The sequence below is a fragment of the Ammospiza nelsoni genome, chromosome 28 (assembly GCF_027579445.1).
Source record: "Ammospiza nelsoni isolate bAmmNel1 chromosome 28, bAmmNel1.pri, whole genome shotgun sequence".
NCBI classification, from domain to species: Eukaryota; Metazoa; Chordata; class Aves; order Passeriformes; family Passerellidae; genus Ammospiza; species Ammospiza nelsoni.
Window position 1 is genome coordinate 3,738,189 of NC_080660.1, and position 13,105 is coordinate 3,751,293.

Genomic DNA, 13,105 nt, shown 5'->3' on the forward strand with positions numbered 1-13,105 from the left:
GGTAGCACATCCAGGGGCTCCTTTCCTGGGAGGATCCTGACCCAGGGGTGACACATCCTGGCATGGGGTGTCCTGTCCCCATGGGTGGCACTTCTAGAAATGTCCCTGCACATTCCTGGCTGAGTGCCTGTCCCAGGGGTGGCACATCCTGGGGACCCCTGTCAATGCAAGGCTGGGGCCCAGCCATGGCCCAGCCCCACTGCACAGGGATGGCCATTGCCCAGCCCTGCTCTGCCCAGCCCCAGGGGGCAGCCAGCACCTGAGGGTCCCCCCTGCCCCCTTGGCTGTGATTCTGCAGCTTTAGAGCTGCTGCAGAGGTGAGAATTCTGTGGGGGGAAAAGGCCTGCCTGTGGTTCGCACAGCCCTGCAAGAAGCACAAAACCCAAAGGGAGCCCAAGCAGTGGCTCTGTGAGGGCCTTTGATGGTTTTCAGAGCCGGGCTGGCTGGAAACTCCCCCTGCAGGGGCAGCTGAAAGGGAACCAGTCTGGAAATGCAGCAATTGATCATTTTGTGCCTGTGCCCAAGGGACTGAGAGAGCCCCAGAACTACTGCAAATGCCACATCAATCTGCTCAACAACCTGACCTGGACCCTCCTCCTCCTCCCTGCCTTGCCATGCATGGACAGGGGCCGCATGCCCTGCACCCACCACAGCCACTCTCTCACTGCCCTCCACACCTGGGTGGGGAGAGAAAATTGAGCAAAGGGTTCCTGGGTTGAAACAAGGACCAGGAGAGATCACTCATCAGATCCTGTCACAGTTAAAACTGCTTATGATTTAGAGATATGAATTGAATTTATTGCTGACAGAATCAGAGCAAGATAAGGATAGGTCAAATAAACCCTTCAATACTCCTTCCCCCTATTATGAATAACTTTGTAGTCATTGGCTTTCACTATTATATTGGTTTTTCCAAAATATTTTAATGTAATATAGTTTGTAATCAGTTCTTAACTGCTTTTGATACACTACAGTTTGTTTGCCTTTTTACTGTAATCCCTGTGTAGAACATATTTTTTAGTGTGATAAACATATCATAATTTAGGCTCTCCCAAAAGATCAAGATAGAGACAATGAGCTGTGTATTACAACATTAACTGTTGCAGAAGTAGCTAAAGCCTTTATTTGCGTAACTAAGTGACAATGATGAGAATAAGTAAAATAATTTTGTGAAATAGCTAATGGTGATTTAATGTACTGGTGGAGTATCTCATCTGTATGATAGGAACACGTTGAAAAGTAGCAGGTAAATAAACATCAAAAGAGAGAATGTAAAGAGGAATTTACCACTGACCGTTCAGTTATCAAGAACTGTCAAACCACAGAACAGGGGGGCCTTGTGAAGACATAAAATATATAAATTTAATCTGCAGGATGACATGTACTTTATGAAAATGAATCAAGGGTCAAACCAAGCAAAAGAATTCACAGAACATTTGAACTGGAAGGAATTTGAATTTGTGTAATCCTCCTGAGTATGTATTTCACCAATACATTGCAAAGCTATGTAAAGAGAATTGCTATAGTTATCCATGGTCCTCTGGCAGTTTCCAAGCACCCAGCAGGCTGTTTACTGTTCCTTTTATCCCTTATTAAACATTTACAAATTTTAAATAGTGAGCCTTGTTTCTCACGCAGTTTGACCAAAAAAATGAATTTTGAGTACAATAAGAGGGAAAAATGTCGTGTTCTCCTCCAGCACTGGTAGGGGGAATGAGGAGCCCTGTGGGGTGCTGTGAAGCAGAAGAAGAGACCCCTGAGGGGAATCAATGCCCCCGAGTACCCCCATGCACCCCAGAGTCACAGCACATCATCGTAGTCACGGGGGTCCCGCTGTCCCCCGTGGGGTCCCGACAGCTCTGTGTTGGTCACTTGTGGATCTCGAGGTGGGGCAGGGCTGGGGGACACCCATTGGTACCCTGAGAGTGACACCGGTTGTGGGGACCTGGGTGGGGGTAACACATGTTGGTGATGTGTCCCTGTCCCCCCCTGTACTCACCCTCTGCCCACTCAGTGCCCATGATGTGGGTGTTGAGCACAGCCCCCTCCTCTATGGGGGGTTCCTGTGGGGATAAGGGGGGTCTGGGTGGTGTCGGGGGAGGGGGAAAGGGGAGTCCCAGCCTGAGCTCTCCACTCACCTGTCCTGGAGCTTCCTGGCAGCTGGAAGGGAAAGGGGAAGGGGTGACCATGGGGACCCCAGGACCCCTGAACCTTCCTGGGACCTTGGCAGCTCCAACCACCGACTGGACCCCTAAATCCCCACTGCATCCCCGAATCCCAATGGACCCCTGATTCCCCCCAGACACTCTGAGCACCCCTGAACCCCCCCAGAACTTCTGCACCACCACAGTGCCCCCAACTCCCCTGGTGCCCCCAACCCTCTGAGTCCCCAGAACCCCAAGTCTGGCAGGGAGGGGCACCCCCAAACTCCCCCACATCCCCAGAAAGATCCCCCAACATTCCTGCACATCCCTCCAGGACCTCCACAAACCCTCCAGGATCTCCCTGTGCCATGCTAATGTTCCTTAAAGCCCACTCAGGGAAGGCCCTGGAGCCCAACCAAGACCCTCCAAATTCCCCCCAAATCCCTCAGGACCTCCAGCTGAGGTCACTGCAGGCTCAGTGTCCCCCAGCTCAGGGGCCCTGGGAGCTGATCTCTGACCCCACTCTGGGGTCTCCCCCTCACTCCAGGACCCCCATCCCCCCCCATTGTCACCCACCCCTGTTGTGCCACCAGTGACAGCCCCCGATGACAGCCATGAGCAGGTGGAGGAACAGGAGGGTCCTGCCGACATTCACAGCAACTGCTGGGGACAGAGGGGACACATCGGAGTCACCTAAACCCTGGGGGTCCTGAACCCCTGGTGACCCTGTGTGACCCCACCTGTAATTCCTGATTCCTCCCAGGACGAGCCAGGTGTCACCTCCAGGGCCAGCTCAGGGCTGAGTGCCTGGAACACGCGGTGCCCGTCCTGTCCCAGCTGGTTGGTGGCCATGCACTGGTAGGTGCCCGAATGTTCCACATTGATGTCCCCGAGCTCCAGGAGGGGACTCCGGGCCACCTCCTGCCTGTTGTGCAGCCAGGTGAAGGTGACAGGGGTTGAGCCCACCTGCACTGAGCAGCACAGGGTCACGTTGTCACCTGCACGCACCTGGTCTGACAGGGGATGATGGCTGATGGTGGCATTGGCCACGGGCACTGTGGGGACACAGATAGGGCTGGCACCAGGCGAGGTGGGATGGGGGAGCCGTGGGTGGGGTCATCCCCAGCCCGAGGGTCCTGCTCACCCAGGACGGTGACATTCAGGGGGTCACTCTCGGCCACGCCGTTCCCAACACTGACCCGGCACCGGTACTGGCCGCTGTCATTGTCCCCAACGTGGCGCAGCTCCAGGCGGGAGCTGGTGCCTAGCAGTGCCCCCGAGCCCTCCCGGTGCCAGGAGAAGGACAGGGGACCTGTCCCCACAGGCACTGTGCAGTTCAGCACCAGGCGGTCCCCGAGTGCCACCTGTCCCCCGGGGGGCTGCACTGACAGGGACACCCCCGAGGGCGGGACCCCCGCGGGAGAGTGGGACAGCAGGGGACAGTGAGGAACCCGGGGGGGGTGTCAAGGAGGGGCAGGGGAATTCCAGTGAGGGAGAGGGGGTGCAGAGATTGGGGAGGGGGACTTAGGAACCCCGAGAGATGATAAGGGGGTCAGGGAGGGAACAACTGGAGAGGGAGGTGGGCAACACCAGGAAGGGTACGGGGACCATGGGAGGGGATGGTGAGACTTGGGCAATGTGCAGAGACCTGAGAGAGGGGTGGAGGTACCCAGGGATGGGGGAGGGGACCCAATGAAGGATGGAGGGAAACACAAGCCAGGAATGGGGGAACCTAAGGAGCAACCCGGGGCAGCGATGGCAGGACACAGAAAATGCACCAGGGAAGGATGAGGGTACCCATGTACGGGCTGGGGGTCCCGGGGAGACACCCGAGAGAGGATGGGGGGAGCCTGGGGGGGATCTGGAAAAGGTTGGGTACCCCAGAGCAGGCGTCAGGAAAGTCTGGGGAGTGCCAGGCAGTGTGGGGGACCGGAGGCATCTGTGGGGGCTCCCCGTGCCAATCCCCACACTCACTGCACACCATGACAAGGAGGCAGTTGCTGCTCTTCTGCATGGAACCCCCCTGGGAGTGCACCTCACAGCCATAATTCCCTGAGTGGGAGACCCCCACAGTGGGCAGCAGCAGCTGCGGGGACCCCTGGGGGCCCCCCACCACCTGCCCATCCCGGTAGAACACGTGCAGGAGGGGGGCTCGGGGCCGCAGGGGCTGGGGGTGCTGAGGCACCTGAGAGTCAGGGGGGACCCCTCAGTGAGCTCACAGGGACCCTCCAGCACCGGCAGAGAAAAGAGCTTTGGGAAGGAGAGGAGAGTCTGAGTGCACTGGGAAGTGGCTTTGGGGTTGTCAAGATATTGGAGTTCCAGCCGTGTGGGTGCTCACCATGCACTGTCACTGGTGCTGACCGTGACTGCCAGGACCCCACCAAGCCCTCACATCGGTAGTGGCCGCTGCAGGTGAGGTGGTGCAGCTGCAGGGGGACAGGAACAGCGCAGTCCTCCTGAGGGACCCCCTGACATCGTTCTCCTCACGGTAAAATTGCACCCTGGTGAGATGGTTTTCCTGCCGGCACCGGCAGCGCAGTGTCAAGGTGTCCCCCTCCAGCAGTGCCCACGCTGGCACCTGCAGCACCAGCTGGCCTGTGGGACAGGAAGGTCACATCTCACTGATGAGACTGTTCTGGGGTGGGTGCCCATAGCATGGGGACATGCGGGTGCTCTGGGGTGCTCCGGGGTGCACTGGGATGTCCCTGTGTGCAGGGCACAGGCTCTTGTCACACGAGGGGTGTGAGGCCATCCACGGACTGGAGCCCACCCTGACTGCTCTGGGGCCCCCATGATCATTCAAGGTCTCCCCTCACCATCTAAGACTGTCAAGGTGGGGCTGCGCCCAGTGCCGAGTCTGTCACGTGTAGGTGCCACTCTCGGTGACAATGAGGCGGTTGTGTCCCTCCTGCCACCAACGCTGCCCGACCTTGTACCAGGTGGTGGCACCGGCAGTCCCCGAGCCCTGGCAGGTCAGTGTCACCCGGTCCCACAGCACCGCTGGCCTCCAGGGGGGCTGCACCAGGAGCTGGGTGGTCTGGGCACCTGTGGGTGACAGGGGACACCAGCCTGCCAGGGCCAGTGTGGGGCTGGGGACAGCGGGATGGGGCCATGGCATCCCCCGAGGACTCACCAGTGAGGCCGAGGGTCTGGGCTGGAAGGGAGAAGGGACAGGGCTTAGTGGGGGTGTCACCATTGGGACAGAGGCACATGGGGTACAGGGTGTGGTGGCTGTCCCCAAACTGTCCTCATGGGGAGAGATGCTCTTGTGGGAAAGTGTGTGGGTGGTCCCAAATGTAAGGACAGGCAAGGGGATATGTCTTTGTCACAGCCACCCGTGTACCACATCCCTGTGGCACAGACACCTTGGGAACAGGGACATGGAGGCCACCCTGGGCTGAGGCAGAACATGGGGACACTGTGGACACCCCGGGCACAATGACACCAAAGACACAGCCCATGCTGACCCAGGGGACCTCCACCAGCTCATGATCCCCTCCACGTGATCCCATCCCCATGGCCATATCCTCACAGTTCTTGTCCCTGCATCCCAGTTCCCTTGTCCCTATCCCCAGAGCTCCCTGAGCCCAAAGGTACCAGTCCCCACATTCCTGTCCCCACATCCCCATCCCCAAATTCCTGCCCCTCCTCCTGTCTCCAAAGCCACCCTACATCCCCAGCCCTACCCAGGTCCACTGTGGGTAACATGGACTGGCTCTGCTGGCATTGAGGACGTCAGGAGACCCCACAGCCCCCCTGTGCCCCCTCCCCTCCCCATCCCTGGGGTTTCATGCCCGTGCCTGGGGCACTCACCCCACAGGAGCAGCGCCACCTTCCCGGCCATCCCGGTGTCCCCAGCCATGTGCACTGGCTGTCACTCGCTGCTGTGGCCACCGCTCCCCTGGCTGGCGGCTCTTCGGATGAAGGGGAAGGAAGCGAGGTCACGTCTCACCCTCATGCGTTGGTGGCCCTTGGTGGGGGCAGGCTGGGGAGAGGCTGGGGACACGGGTGGGTGGGACAAAATGGGACGTGGGGTTCCCAGGAGTGGGGAACTTGGTGGTTTTGGGGGAGGCAGGAATGGGGTCACTGGTAAATGGGGTCCTGAGGAGGGGGAATATCCGGCAATGGGGGTGCCATTGGAATGAGCGTCTCCATATCTGGAGGGACTGAGGGATGGGAGTCCCAGGGGAATGTGGGCTCCAAGGATTTGAGTTCATGGGATGGGAGAATGGAGGGTTCTAGGAAGATTTCAGGGGATGGAATGAACGGGAAGGGGTTCCTTGGGAATGGGGTACTGGGCCATGGAGATCCTGGGGAATGTCAGTACCAGGATGGGGGCTGCAGAGAGAGTGGGACATAAGGAATGGAGGTCCCATGTTTCCATCCCTGGGGGAATGTTGTTGCCAGGGATGGGCAGTGGCTGGGTGAGCCCATGGGTTGCAGCTCCTTCCCTGGGTGCTTCAGATTTTGGGGTGACCCAGAGCCAGAACCACCACCACTCGGTGCCGGTGTCCAGGGGGTCACCCCAGAGAGATTCTGAGCTGCTCTGGGTCTGTGTCCCCCTGCCTCCAGTGATTTTTCCCTCTCTTTATTCCATTTCCATCATTTTACCCCTCAATTTCACAGCCCCCCAGTTCGTGCCTTGATGGTCCTTGGGGGCACCTGGAGCAGGGAACAGGCTGGGGGAAGCCCAGGCTGGGGGAAGCCCAGAGTGGGGGAAGCAGGGGTGAGGGGTCTGCAGGGAGGGCTGGGGAGGCTGTGGGGGGTGGGGGAGTGCAGCTTTCACCCCCCAACACTTTCACTTTCTGTCTCCCGCAGAAGAAGGAAAAGGCCATTTGACACCTTTCTCACATGGGGGGGGAGGGTTCTGTCCTTAGGGAGCACATCCAGGGGGCTCCTGTCCCGGGGGGATCCTGTCCCAGGGGGGACACATGCTGGGGAAGAGGTTCCTGTCCTGGAGCTTGGCAGCTTCTGAGGGGTCCAGACTTCTCCATCCTTGCTCGTCCCCTGCTGGATCTGAGCCGGCAAGAGCAGCTGGGGAATGGAGCCCCGGGCAGGAAGGAGCTCCCAAACTCCTGCTCCTTGAAGCCAGTGGCCATCCAAGGGTGGGGCCCAGCCATGGCCCAGCCCCACTGCACAGGGATGGCCATTGCCCAGCCCTGCTTTGGCCAGCCCCAGGGGGCAGCCAGCACCTGAGGGTCCCCCCTGCCCCCTTGGCTTTGATTCTGGCAGCTTTAGAGCTGCAGCAGAGCTGAGAATTCTGTGTTGGCAGAAAAGGCCTGCCTGTGGTTTGCTCAGCCCTGCAAGAAGCACAAACCACAAAGAGAGCCCAAGCAGTGGCTCTGTGAGGGTTTTTGATGGTTTTCAGAGCAGGGCTGGCTGGAAACCGCCCTCTGCAGGGGCAGCTGTGACGCAACCAGTCTGGAAATGCAACAATTGATCATTTCATGCCTTTGCCCAAGGGACTGAGAGAGTCCCATAACTACTGCAAAGACAACAACAATTGGGCTCCTTTTGGGTTTTTGTGCTGCTGTAAGGGCAGAGGAAACCGCAGGCAGGCCCTTTCCGCCCACGCAGAATTCTCACCTCTGCAGCAGCTCTAAAGCTGCCAGAATCAAAGCCAAGGGGGCAGGGGGGACCCTCAGGTGCTGGCTGCCACCTGGGGCTGGGCAGAGCAGGGCTGGGCAATGGCCATCCCTGTGCAGTGGGGCTGGGCCATGGCTGGGCCCCACCCTTGCAGGGGTTCCCAGGATGTGCCACCCCTGGGACAGGCACCCGGCCAGGAATGTGCAGGGACATTTCTGGAACTGCCACCACCTGGGACAGGACCCCCCCATGCCAGGATGTGTCACCCCCTGGGACAGGATCTCCCCAGGACAGGACCCTCCTGGATGTGCCCCCCAGGACAGAAATTCCCCCTTTTCCCATCTGACTCTTAGCACAAATGGCCTCTTCCTTCTTGTCCAGGAAAAAGAAAGTGTAGAGAGGACACAGCCCAACACCTCCATCCCCAAAATCTCCCCCTCCCTCCCTGAAGCCACTGCTCCGCATTTTCGCTCTCCCCTGGGTGCCCCCAACCCCTTCCTTGCTCAGGTGCTCCCCGGGATTGCTGAGCCAGGAACCTGGGCTGAGGGGACATGGCACAAAAGTGAAGAAAAAAAGGAAAAAAGAGAAATAAAGAGAGGAAAATTCAAAGGCAGGGGAGGGCGCAGAAGCAGAGGTACCTAAGACCCCCATGTGATGCCTGCCCAGAAAAGGAGTACCCCAGGAGGGGCAGTGCTGGGCCCTCGGTCACCCCAAAATCTGAGGGATTCAGGGAAGGAGCTGAGACCCCTGTGGCCATCCAGAAACTGCTCATCCCTGGCAGCCCCCATTGTCCTAGAAACCAACCATGGGCGCCCCATTCCTTAAGTCCCACCTTGACTGGGACCCCCATCCCAGTACTGATATTCCCCAGGATCTCCATGGCCCAGCACCCCATTTCCAAGGAACCATCTCCACTTCTTTCCATTCCCCGAAATCCTCTGTCCTCCAGGACCTTGATTCTCCCAGGACGCCCATTCCCACGGGACTTCCATTCCCCAGCGTCCCCGTCTCATGGCCCCAAACCCCTGGAGCTCACGTTCCCCCAGGACTCCCATCCCTGAGTCCCCCCAGCCCTGGGCAACCCATTCCCTTGGCCCCCCCATCCCCAGTGATTCCCCCTCCTCAGGACCTCCATTCCCCAGGACACCCATCCCCACGTCCTCAAACCCACCAAGCCCCCCACTCCTGGGAACCCATATCGCACCTTGCCCCACCCAGCCTTGTCCCCATCCTGTCCCCAGCTTGTGGCCACCCTGCCCCCACCAAGGGCCACCTACACATGGGGACGGACATGACCTCGCTTCCTTCCCCTTCATCCGAAGAGCCGCCAGCCAGGGGAGCGGTGGCCACAGCAGCGAGTGACAGCCAGTGCACATGGCTGGGGACACCGGGATGGCCGGGAAGGTGGTGCTGCTCCTGTGGGGTGAGTGCCCCAGGCATGGGCCTGACACCCTGGGGATGGGGAGGGGGCACAGGGGGCTGTGAGGTCCCCTGACGTCCCCAATGCCAGCAGAGCGCAGAGCCCAGTGTGACCAGAGTTGTGGGGTGGCTTTGGGGACAGGAACACAGAACAGGAACAAAGAACTCAGATGTGGGGACAGGGGGATGGAATGTGGGGACAAGGATGTGGCAGAAGGAACCTTGGAGCTTGAGCAGCTGTGGGGACAGGGACACAAAGATGTTGGGACAGGGACAACAGGACCGGTACCATGTGCTTGGGCCATGAGTCCAGGTGCCATTGGAATGCGACGATGGGCACAGGGCCATGGGGATGTGGGGATGGGGCTGGCAGGGGTAACCTGTGCCAGAATGGCGCCCCATGCATGAGCATGGCTTGACTGCTGTGTCCCTGTCCTTGAGACATCTGTGCCATGCCAGTGCCCCCACACAGACTGTTTGGCAACAGCCCCTAAACCCCATGCCTCTGTGCCTCTGTCCCTGCAGTGCCACCCCCACCCAGCCCTGTCCCTTCTCCCTTCCAGCCCAGACCCTCGGCCTCGCTGGTGAGTCCTCGGGGGATGCCATGGCCCCACCCCGCTGTCCCCAGCTACCTGGTGGCCCTGGCAGGCTGGTGTCCCCTGTCACCCACAGGTGCCCAGACCACCCAGCTCCTGGTGGAGCCCCCCTGGAGCCCAGCGGTGCTGTGGGACCGGGTGACACTGACCTGCCAGGGCTCAGGGACTGCTGGTGCCACCATCTGGTACAAGGATGGGCAGCGGTGGGGGCAGGAAAGGCGTGATCACTTCACTGTCACTGAGATTGGCACCTACACGTGTGAAAGACCCGGCACCGGGCTCAGTTCTCCCGTGAGAGTCTCAGACGGTGAGGGGGATTTGGGTGTCTCCAGCCTGGCACCCACGGGCTGTCTGAGGGCTCTGAGTGGTCTCTGCTCCATGGGTCACCTGCTGTGTGACCAGAGCCCGTCCTCTGCTCTTGGGAAATCCCAGAGCATCCCAGTGTAGAGGGACCCCCATGTTGGAAACGGGGACGCCTGGTGCTCTGGGTGTGACATAATGGGGGGATCCTGGATCCATTGGGTGTGACAGGACCCCTCTGTCCCCCAGACTGGCTGGTGCTGCAGGTGCCGGCGTGGGTGCTGCTGGAGGGGGACACACTGACACTGCGCTGCCGGGGCCGGTGGAACAACACGGTCACCTCGGTGTCCTTCTACCGCAAAGGGAAGAAACTGGGGGGACTCCGTGATAGTATAAAGCTGTCCCTGTCCCCCCTGCAGCTGAGCCAAAGCGGCAAGTACAGCTGCAGGGGCTGGGTGGGATTCTGGGGGCTGCAGGAGTCACTGAAGGTGACAGTGACAGTGCAAGGTGAGCATCCCAGAGCATCTCAGTGTGGGGAAACCCGTGTTGGAATTGGGGACCCCTTGTACACTGGGTGTGACCCAATAGGGTGATCCCCATGCAAACGGGACCCTGTTGTGACAGGACCCCCCTGTCCTGCAGCCCGGTTAGAGTTGCAGGTGTCAGCACGGGAACTGCTGGAGGGGGACACGGTGACACTGCGCTGCCAGCGCTGGCGGGACTATCCTGTCACCAAGGTGCGATTCTTCCATGGAGACAAGGAGGTGGAGGGGTCCCGTAGTGGGACCGAGCTGTTGTTGTCCCCTCTGCAGCTGCACCACAGTGGAAACTACAGCTGCAGGGGCTTGGTGGATTCCGAAATGTCATCGTGGGCACAGTCAGCACCAGTGACAGTGACAGTGCATGGTGAGAATCCCCATGGCTGGAACTCCAATATCCTGACACCCAAAAAGCCACTTCCCAGCACACTCAGAGTCACAGTCCTCACCTTCCCTCTCCCATCCAGAGCTCTTCTCAGTGCCTGTGCTGGAGGGTCCCCTCGAGCCCATCGTGGGGTCCCCCCTGACTCTCAGCTGCCTCAGCACCCCCAGCCCCCTGTGGCCCCGAGCCCCCCTCCTGCACGTGTTCTACAAAGACGGGCAGGTGGTGGGGGGCCCTCAGGGGTCCCCACAGCTGCTGGTGCCCACCGTGGGGGGCTCCCACTCGGGGAATTTCAGCTGCCAGGTGCGCTCCGAGGGTGGGGCTGTGCGAAAGAGCAGTGCCTGGATCCACATCACGGTGCACAGTGAGTGTGGGGATGGGCACAGGGAGCCCCCGGAGACGCCCCGAGTGCCTTGGTTGGAGACCTCCAGGTCTCCCTGACACCTTTCTTGGCTCCTCCCACCTCTCTCCTGTCCTTCACCCCTCCCTGATGTGACCCCATCCCCAACATCCCCCATCCCCTTGTCTGTATCCCCCCATACCAGGTGCCAGACCCTCCCTGTGGCCTTAGCCCTGTCTTTGTCCCTGCAGTGCCCGTGGCCAATGCCACCATCACCCCTGGTCACCTGTCACACCAGATACATGCAGGTGACAATGTGACCCTGCACTGCTCAGTGCAGGTGGGCTCAGCCCCTGTCACCTTCACCTGGCTGCACAACGGGCAGGATGTGGCCTGGGGTCCCCTCCTGGAGCTCAGGGAAATCGATGTGGGACATTCAGGCACCTACCAGTGTGTGGCCACCAACCAGCTGGGACAGGACGGGCACCGCGTGTTCCAGGCCTTCAGCCCTGAGCTGGCCCTGGAGGTGACACCTGGCTCACCCTGGGTCACAGGTGGGTTCACACAGGGTCACCAGGGAGTCCAGGACCCCTGGGGTGATGGGTGATCCTGATGTGACCCCCTCTGTTTCTTGCAGTGGCTGCAGGGGTCGGCGGGGCCCTTTTGTTCCTGCTCCTGCTCGTGGCTGTCATTGTGACCTGGCACCGGAGGCACCGTGTGGGTGGGTGACAATGGGGGGACAGGGGGTCCCAGGGAGCAGTAGAGGCCCCCAGAGTTGGGGAGCGATAGGGAAGCACGCACAGCCTAAAAATTGTGACCTTGTCTGGGCATCCTGTAGAGTATGGTTCGGTGCTGGAGAGTCCTGCATGGATGTTGGGGTTCTTTCAGGGGCCCTGAGGGTGATGGGTTTTCCTGTCCCTGAACAGCCTTGTGTTCTTGAGGCTGACTTGGTTGGGGGGTTTGGAGAGGTTTATAATTTCTGGGGGGCTTTGGGGATGATTGCGAGTCCCATGGGAGTTCAGGAATCCTGAGAGGGTTCAGGGTCCTGAGACCCCACAGTCACCTGTCCACTCCTTCCTTTGAAGCTGCCAGGAAGAACCAAGAAAGGTGAGTGGGAAGCTCAAACCACAGTCTTCCATTTTACCCCAATCCCCAAGACTGTCATTCCCTCCCCCACATTCCATTTATTCCCTCAGGGCCCCCCCGGATCCCCTGGCCCCCCCAGAGGAGGGGGAGGTGCTGTACACCCACGTCGTGGTCACCAAGAGGGCAGGGGGTGAGTACAGGGGGGACACACACAGAGGGACACGTCACCCACGAGTGTCACCCCACCCGAATCCCACAGCCCGTGTCTCTCGCAGCGTCCCCCCGTGCCACCACCCTCCAGGATCCCCAGGTGACCTACGCAGAGCTGCGGGGACCCCAGGGGCGACTGCAGGAACCCCGTGACATCTACGGGAATGTGCTGTGACACTGGGGGTAACGGGGGGCACTGGGGGTCCCCACCCATGGGCACCCACTCATCTGTGTGCTGTCACCAAAACTGTTCCTCTCCCTCCTTGTGGAAGCACAAGGATCCCAAAGGGCTGAGAGAAGAACAATTTCATGAAACAGAAACAAGAGAGAATAAAACCAACAGCAACAGCAACAAGGTTCAGAGTCCAAATGGTCACACAAGGAACGATTTCCAGGGAAAGCCACAACAAGGAACAAACCCCAGATATTTCCCTCAGCATGGCCTGGACCTTCCTTGCTCTGAGGGCCAAAGTGGCCTTCAGGAGGCTCTGGATTCTCTTGTT

General features: G+C 59.7%; 1 protein-coding gene and 1 pseudogene across 1 annotated transcript; one reads left to right on the top strand and one right to left on the bottom strand.

The window, feature by feature from the left end:
- Positions 1-661: 661 nt before the first annotated feature.
- LOC132084822 (Fc receptor-like protein 2) lies at positions 662-5,988 on the bottom strand (annotated as a pseudogene).
- Positions 5,989-9,549: 3,561 nt separating this feature from the next.
- Positions 9,550-12,777, top strand: LOC132084824 (Fc receptor-like protein 4). Its single transcript, XM_059490077.1, has 11 exons — positions 9,550-9,624; positions 9,713-9,733; positions 9,839-10,052; positions 10,688-10,951; positions 11,154-11,330; positions 11,558-11,646; positions 11,692-11,860; positions 11,944-12,027; positions 12,392-12,413; positions 12,503-12,582; positions 12,668-12,777. The coding sequence occupies exons 1-11, from the start codon at positions 9,550-9,552 to the stop codon at positions 12,775-12,777; spliced, it is 1,305 nt and encodes a 434-aa protein (XP_059346060.1).
- Positions 12,778-13,105: the final 328 nt, after the last annotated feature.

Excerpts from the sequence above, each read along its gene's own strand:
- LOC132084824 (XM_059490077.1), top strand. The coding sequence starts at position 9,550 with ATGCATGAGCATGGCTTGACTGCTGTGTCCCTGTCCTTGAGACATCTG. Across the intron at positions 12,028-12,391 it reads GCACCGGAGGCACCGTGTGG|CTGCCAGGAAGAACCAAGAA; the intron begins GTGGGTGACAAT and ends CTTCCTTTGAAG. Across the intron at positions 12,414-12,502 it reads GCCAGGAAGAACCAAGAAAG|GGCCCCCCCGGATCCCCTGG; the intron begins GTGAGTGGGAAG and ends TTATTCCCTCAG.